Here is an 8,215-nt window from a genome sequence, read left to right on the forward strand (position 1 = left end):
TCCTTAAATCTAATACTCAGTGCACTGCCATGTGTGTCCCACGCCCTGTGTGTGTGTGTGTGTGTGTGTGTGTGTGTGTGTGTGTGCCCCAAGTCCTGAAGGAAGGAGGAAAAAGGATTTCAGTGTGACCCAGCCCATTTGGGGGTTCTCTTTCTCAGGGCAGCACACACACCCTCGAGCAATAAAACAAAACAACGGCTTTTTGAGATGTAATTCACATTCACAGCGTTCACACAGAGCTGTGCAGCTGTCCTGGTTTCATCGCCCCGAGGCCCTGGACCCTCCACCTTCACTCCCAGTCCCCGTCTGCGCCCCAGCTCTAGACTAGCTCCAGTGTTGTGCTTTGTGTCGCCATCGATTGGCCTGTTCTGGGCGTTTCCTGTAAGTGGCAGCAAAGGCTCCCTGAGCCTGTGTTCCCGGCCTCTTTGGCTGGGCGCTGAGTCGCGTGCTCCGTGGTCCCCGAGTTGTCTGGCGGCCCGTGTCAGAGCTTCGTTCCTTTAGATTGTCAGATGTATGAACATAAATGACATGTCCACTCATCAGCTGGGTTGTTTCCACTTTAGGGTTTCTATGAATGATGCTGCTGTGGGCTGGCTCCACGGCCAGGTGGTTAAGGGAGCCAGGTCCCGCATGGCCAACCACATGGTTCGAATCCCAGCCTCCAGCGGCTTGAGTAACTCCCATGCATGCATGCCTCAGATCCCGACAGGGCGGGGAAATGGAGGGGGAGGGACTGCAGGGAGACAGCCCTGTTGGGAAATGTTTTCCCTCTCTCCCTCTTCCTCTGTCTCTCTGTCTCTCTCCAGCAAGTGTGCATGCACTCTGGGACAAAAGGCAGGTGGTGTGGTGGTTAAGGCAACTGGATCTCATATGGCTGACTGTGTGGTCCGAGTTCTAGACCTGGCAGTTGGATGTGCACACCCAAAACCCCAAAGGGAGAGAGGGAGAAGCGATTGTGGCGTGACCACTCCCTCCGGGGTGCTTTCCTCTCCCGTCTCTGTCTGTCTCTCTGAGGAGCGCACATGCTTTCTGGCAACTAAAAACAAAGGATATTTTATTTATAATACCGTGTGAGTTCGCTCGAGAATTGTACCCTCAACAGGGCCTCCTCTGGCCATGAGACCCCCCCCTCCGCCCCACAGTTCCTCGGGAGCCTGGGAGTGTGGACGTGCACACGGCGTGTTCCAGTCGGCCAGGCGGAGCTTCCAAGCCGGTGGTTGTGTAGCTTCCAACACTGTAGGTCAGGACCTGGCCCGCTTCCACGAAGGGCCTATGTATATATTTACTGGTTGGTTTGCTTTTCTTTATTTATTTTGCCATAGGGTGCATGCACTTGCTAGAGAGGAAGACAGACAGACAGAGAAAGTGAGAAATCACTCCCTGGGGGGAAGGCCGCACGACACTCCCTTCCCCATTCTCCTCTCGGGATTTTGGGCACGCACGCACATGGCATCCGGTGTGTTCAAGGCACCAGGTCTGGGACTGGAACTACACGATCTAGCCACCTTAACCACACCACCTGGCTGGCCCTCAGATCATGTCTGTAATCTGAATCACCGCTAGCATCTCAGGGGTCCACAAAGCACAGCAGCCGTGACGTTCTGATCTCCCTCTCTAGCTTTCTAACCTAGAACGATGGTACCCTGCTGGCCGGGAGCCTGCCACTGAGCTGCCACTGTCTGCACTCGGTGACCTCGGCCTGCTCGGGTTTCGTCAGTACTGGCAGTCACACAAAGCGTCCCTGAGTTCAGGACCCCAGGACATTAGAAGTGAAATGTCTAGAGACCAGCGGACGGTGTGGTGGTTAAGGTGTGGACTCCCGCATGGCCGACCCCGGTTGAGTTCTGGACCCAGAGGCTTCAAAATCACGCCGGGCATACATGCGTGCCCACCCATGATGCCTAGAGGAGAAGGGATTGCAGCATGGCCATCCCCCAGCGGGTGATCTCTCACTTTCCCTCTCACTGTCTCTCTCTCTCTTTCTCTGGGGAGCACACGTGCCCTAAAGACAAAAACTTCTTAAAAAAAGAAGTGAAATGTCTACATTTCCACCAACATACCGTTTGTAGCAATCTGGGCTTTTGTTATGTACCTCAACATTTCTTCACCTCTGCCCACTACCCCGTTCCCTAACCACTTCCACATTCTGTTTTCACTTCTGCATCTCAGTTATTTCTCACAGTAGCCCCTCGCTTCCTGGTGCCGAAACACGCGTTAGTTTTCTAGGGCCACTGGGACGGAGTACCATGACGTGGGTGGCTTCGAACCACAGAGGTGGATGTTCGCAGTCCGGGAGGTCAGAGGTCTGAAATAAGGTGTCGCAGGGTCGTGCTCCCCAAACCTCTAGAGAAGAGCCCTCCCCGGGCGCTTCCTGTTTTCAGGGTGTTGCCAGCTTCCCCGGGTTCCTGGGTCGGAGTGCCTCACCGCAGTCGCCCGCATCTTCACATGGCCTTCCTGTGTGTCTCCTCTCTCTCTCTCTAAATTGCGAGAGAGCACTGACTCTCCAGCGAGCACAGGGAGCGAGGGACAGGGAGAAAGGGCCTCACGGGGCCTGATGCTGCTGCAGTGCCTTCTCTGTCCTGCTGGGACTCAGCAAGCATCACACCTGGCATGTTTCAAGTCCTGGGTCCAGGATTTGAACCCACACATGTTGTTGGTCCCATGGGATCTAGCTCCCTTAACCACGAGGTCATGGGCTGGATCCAGCCACTTTTTAAGCTTTACATTTGTCTAATTTTTTTTTTTTTTAAGAGAGATTTTTGCTATAGGGTGTATGTGCTCGCCAGAGTTACAGACAGAGAAAGAAAGCAAGAAATCACCCCCAAGGGGGGATGGCCACGCCGCAATCCCTTCTCCTCCATTCTCCTCTCAGGATCCTGGGCACGCACGCACATGCACCCAGGGTGACTTTAAGCCGCTGACTCTGGGACTCAAACCGCAGTTAACTACGTGGGAGTCCAGTGATGTAGCCATTACACCATCTGCTGGTTCCTGTTTGTGTTTTTAATCTGCCAGAGGATACATGCACTGACTGGAGGGACAGGAAGAGGAAAAGCCTCCCCACCCCACGGGAATGGCCATACTGCAATCACTTCTTCATTTCTCCCTTTTAGGTTTGTGGGCACACACAGGCTGCTAGGCCCGGGACTCGAACCATGCAGCTGGCCATAAGGGATCTGGCTCCCTTAACCACGAGGCCATGGGTTCAACCCAGCTACCTTTTATTAAGGCTGTTTTCTCGCTTCTTCCACTCCCTGGGTGTGTCCTCTCTGCTGCCTCTTGGCCTGAGCCCGGAACGACAGACACTGCTCAGCCCAGCCCTTCCTGGGCTCCTGGGCAGAGGCGTGGATTATGGGGCCGGGAAGTGGGCCTGTGCCGTGGCTGCCGAGGCCGTGGCCTGACACCTCCACCTCTCCGGGCTTAAAGGACACGCAAGCGTTTTCAGCTCGCTCTGTTCTGCTGCCCTTTCGGTTTTGTGTGTCTGTGTGTGTGTGTCTTTTTAAAATGGCACTTGTTGAAGGTCACCTCTGTGGTGTGTCTCAGATGACACTGGGAAGTCTCGCCTTACAGCTTGTATGGCTATCTATGCTTAGAAGTGAGGTTTAGACAGCTACATTTCCGTGTTTGTGTTCCCAGGTGGGTGGGTGACAGGCGGGTGGACAAGCACGAGCCATCCCTCCTCTCCTTCGTGTTCTGGGCCAGCTCTTCCCCGGCAGTTCCTAAACTCCAGGCCACGAGGGTCCCCCTGACCTAGGAAGTGCTCTGCAGACCTGTTCTCTGCCCACCCTGCCTGTGACAGGCTGGCATGGGAGGGGTGTGACCGTCCTGTCTCCTAGGGCGTCTGTGAGGAAATGACCTACGAGGAAATTCAGGAGCATTACCCGCTGGAGTTTGCCCTGAGGGACCAGGACAAGTACCGGTACCGGTACCCCAAGGGGGAGGTAGGTGGAACTGGGATCTGCCAGCTCTGGCCTGTCCATGGCTGGGCCATGGGGTTCTGCAGAGACTGTGGGAGCTGCAGAGGGGCCTGGCCTCGGAGGCCGGCCGTGGGAGTGGGGATCTTGCCTCCACCCTAGTCAGCTCTGTGGCCCAGGCCTCAGTCCCCTCCTGGGGTGGCAGCTTCTGTCCCCGAGACCCGCCAGTCATGGTCTCCATCTCACCCTTTCCTCCTCCAGGCAGGGACCAAGAAGGGCAGAGCCTGAGCCCAGTGGTCCTGGCTCTGGGATTGGGTTTTCCGGGGACCCTGAGAGACAGCGCCAGTCCCCTGGAGTCCCCAGGCCAGCTCCCTCCTTGGGGAGCTGTCAGCCCTTCAGGGCCACCGTCCAGGCCTGATCTTGGGCCTCAGATCGCCCATGCCCTGCCCCCGCCTTCTGCCTCCCTCTGGGTACTCCCCAGGACAGGGTGATCCCGTCCTCTGTGCCCATCTGGCCCAGGCACCACTGCCAGCCCTGGCTCCAGACCCAGGGGGCCTCCCCCAGACGAGCCGTGGCCACCGTGAGCCTCCTGCCCCTGTCACCATCCCTCAGCAGCTCCCTGGGCAGGAACTGGCCACCTTTGACCCAGAGTCTCCTCCCCCTTCCAGGAGGTGGCCTGGGGCAGTGGCCAAATACAGATGTGCCCACGGACACGCGAGCGCACAGCCACAGGTTCGCCCAGCCGTGTGCTCGTGCGTGTACCCTGTGGAAGATTCCCGCCCCAGTGCCAGGCGCACAGACACTGTGCCGCGTCTCGGGGCAGGAGGGCTCCGGGTAGCACTGACACCCCACATCACTGAAGGGCGGGTTCAGGTTCACCACCAGCCCAGGTAACAGAGAGGAGAAGGGAGGACAGTTGGCCTGGAAATTACAGTTGCTGGGGACCAGCAGATGCTGTAATGGTTACATCGCTGGACTCCCACGTGGTCGGCCCTGGTTCGAGTTCCGGACTGGGTGGGTTAAAGCTCACACCAGGCGCATGTGCGTGCGTGCCCAGGATCCCGAGAGGAGAATGGAGGAGAAGGGATCGTGGTGTGTGGCCATCCCCCCAGGGGGTGATTTCTCGCTTTCTTTCTCTCTCTCTGTCTCTACCCCTCCAGGGAGTGCTCACACCCTATAGCAAAAATCTCTCTTAAAGAAGTAAAATGATAGTTACTAAAGCCCCAGGCTTGGAGGACCCAGGACGCCCATGGCCCGCTCAAGTGCATAGGGACTGCTCCCTGGTCCAAGTGTGGGGCAGACTCGCTCTAGGCTTTCCTTCTGAAAGATGTTCGTGAGTGCAGGGGGTGAAGGCCCCGGGCTCAGGCCTGTGTACACCCACCAGGCTGAGGGCTCGGCCCACGACCAGCAGGGGCCTGAGCTTGCAGGGCAGAGACCTGAGCTATTGAATAGTTCCTGGAAACCTGGCTTTTTTTTTTTTCCTAAGGAGAGATTTCTGCTATAGGGTGTGTGCACTCACAGGAGACACAGAGAGAGAGAAAGTGTGAAATCACCCCCGGGGAGGATGGCCATGCCGCAGTCCCTTCTCCACTCTCCTCTTGGGACTCTGGGCATGCTCACATTCAATCCTGGTGTGAGTCTTAAGCTGCCAGGTCCAGGACTCAGACTGCGGTCAGCCGTGTGGGAGTCCAGCGCCTTCACCACTGTGCCACCTGCTGGCCCCAACCCGGGGGGTTTTTGAGGGTTGCCCTCCAGGAGAGGGGGGTCCAGGGCACTTGCCCCGTCCCCCGGCTGGCTGGCTGCTGTGGTCTGGAAGGGAGGTGGGCTCGCAGTTGGTGGGCCCAGCTTGTCAATGCCACAGCAGAGGGTTCAGTGCAGGTCCCCCTGGGTGAGCACAGAGGTGGCCCCTTGGGATGGGAACCGAGGCCTAGCTCTGCCCGTCAGTCCCAGCAGGACCTGGCCCTAGGATGTGAGGTGGCCCCAACCCCCAGTTCCTTCTCTAGCCAGCTGTCACAGCCCTGCGTCTGCCCTCAGGGTGGGGGGGCAGCGCACCGCCCAGCAGGCCTCACTGCCCCCACTCGCTCCCGCAGTCCTACGAGGACCTGGTGCAGCGGCTGGAGCCCGTCATCATGGAGCTGGAGAGGCAGGAGAACGTGCTGGTCATCTGTCACCAGGCCGTGATGCGCTGCCTCCTGGCCTACTTCCTCGACAAGGCTGCAGGTCGGCCCTGGGGAGCTGGGGGCGCGCGTGAGGGGCCGAGGGGGACTGTCACTCGGGTGTCCCTGGCGTGCCAGCCCTCCCCTTCTGTGTCCACAGAACAGCTGCCCTACCTCAAGTGTCCGCTGCACACGGTCCTGAAGCTGACCCCGGTGGCGTACGGTGAGGAAGTGCCTGCACCTGGACCCGGGTGGGGGCTCCACAGTCTTCCGCGAGGCCTGGAAATGCCCCGGGAGCCTGCTCTGCTCTCTCCACCCCACTACCTTTTCCAACGTGCTTCCCCCCCAAGGATTATTTATTAATTTTACTTATTATTTTTAAATCTGCTATAGGGCATGTGCACTCACCACAGAGAGAGAGGAGGTGAGAAAGCAAGCCACCAGGTCAGGGACTTGAACCACCGTCGGCCATGTGGGAGTCCAGTGCTGTAACCGCCACACCACCTACTGGCCCCCCATTTGCTTTTGAAGTTTGTGGTTAGAAAGTGTGTGTGACCACAGGAAGCCTCCGTGGCCTCTGCTCAGCCATCACCCACCTGTGTGAAGGCTTTTCTACTGGTTTTACCAAAACCCCCACAGAGCTCCCAGTCCCCAAGGCCAGACCTTACATTCTTCTGTGCAGGGAGTTCGAGTCCCTCCTCTGTCTCTGGCTGCTTGCCCGTCTCCCTGGCCTCTGAGCCTTGCTCTCAGCCCAGGGCCCTTGGGAGTGGACTCAGAAGTCGTGGCAGCTGACCCCCTCGTCCCCATCGTGCGATGCCCATGTGGCATGGCTCGGTGTGGGAGGGTCAGGGCTGGAGTCTGTGGGAGTCCATGACCCCATGTTGGGCGTAGGCCATGGGGAGGCAGCTGGGGCTTCTATGTGGCCCTGTCTGAGCCATACGTGGATGAACACAGGTCCAGCAGGGTGCCCCCTGCTCTTCGTGGGGCTCCCAGAGGCACCTGAGCTGGAAGGACGAGGGGAGGGCTGCAGCACCCCCAGAGTGGGGAGCACCCTGTCCCCTGGGCCCCAGCGGCTTCAGGAGGGGAACAGATGGCATGTCCCCTTGCAGGCTGTAAAGTGGAGTCCATCTTTCTGCACGTACCGGCCGTGAACACACACCGGGACCGGCCTCAGGTGCCACGGGGCCCCTGTTGGGTGGTGTGCATGTGCGGTGGGTACCCGTGAGAGGGGGCTGGGGCTTTTGCCAGGGTCAGGCTCCTCCAGCAGGATGGAGCGGGGAGGCTCTGGGTTAGCCTTCCTGGACAGCTGCCTTGGGGTGGCAAAGTCTCAGAGCCAGGCTGCTGGGCCAGGCAGCACCCGAGCTGGGGTGGAGCTGGCTCTCATGACTTGAGGAGCCGTGTGGCTCCCAGCAGCCCATGTGAAGGTCTGAGCCAGAAAGGGTGCAGAAGAGGCCGGAGTCCTACCTGGGGCAGCCAGGGCTCCTTCCATGCCGTGCCCGGCCCAGGCCTCCCCAGGCCTCTGAGCCTCTTGTGTCCTGGGGCCCCTCTGACAATGGGAAGGTGGCGTGTCTTGTTGGGCAAAGGGCCCTGTAGATGCGGAGGGGCCTCTGCTCAGGCACGGACCATCCTCCAGAAGAGTGGCCACTACCCACCATGTGCCAAGTCAGAGCTCCTTCCAGTGTCACCCAGAGCCCTCTCAATGCCCAGCCCAGGGCTGGCTTCCTCTCCCACAAGGCCAAGGGCAGGGCTTCCCAGCTGGGCCCCTGGTCCAGAGCGCACCACACCCAGAAGCCTCCTGAGGCCACAGTCATTCTGTTCCCCCAACATAAGGCAGACCCTGCACCCCTGCAGCCCCACAGCCTTGAGTCCCACAGGCATAGATGCGGGTGTGTCCTGTTTCTTCCCAGCTAGGACCCGTCCCCGCACAGGCCCCTGTCCCCTTTGCTGGGAGCACCTGTGCATGCCGGGAGCACCTCAGGTCCGGGGGACAGGCCTGTCCTAACAGATGACCCTGGGCACCCGGCATGGGCAGGGCAATGGCGAGAGGGGGCCGGTGGGCCTGGCAGCCTCTGGGGCTTCCCCGCCTATCCATGGTTGTCGTGTGGCTGCCAGTCCCTCTTCCCGCCTCTGTTCGCCCCCCCCCCG

The 8,215-nt window shown here is 59.3% G+C and overlaps 1 protein-coding gene across 3 annotated transcripts in view; it reads left to right on the plus strand.

Annotated features, from left to right (window-relative positions):
- The window catches only part of PFKFB4 (6-phosphofructo-2-kinase/fructose-2,6-biphosphatase 4), a 30,625-nt gene that overhangs the window by 20,211 nt on the left and 2,199 nt on the right, over window positions 1–8,215 (plus strand). For 2 of the 3 annotated variants that reach the window (XM_006171003.2, XM_006171002.3), the window contains 4 exons: window positions 3,837–3,941; window positions 6,005–6,134; window positions 6,231–6,293; window positions 7,180–7,244. In XM_006171003.2, the coding sequence (XP_006171065.1) occupies window positions 3,837–3,941; window positions 6,005–6,134; window positions 6,231–6,293; window positions 7,180–7,244 (363 nt within the window). The remainder of the gene's footprint in view (window positions 1–3,836; window positions 3,942–6,004; window positions 6,135–6,230; window positions 6,294–7,179; window positions 7,245–8,215) is intronic. The other variant, XM_027769318.1, reaches the window with a different exon arrangement.

This window comes from Tupaia chinensis, unplaced genomic scaffold (assembly GCF_000334495.1).
Source record: "Tupaia chinensis unplaced genomic scaffold, TupChi_1.0 Scaffold149184_1, whole genome shotgun sequence".
Lineage (NCBI taxonomy): Eukaryota > Metazoa > Chordata > Mammalia > Scandentia > Tupaiidae > Tupaia > Tupaia belangeri.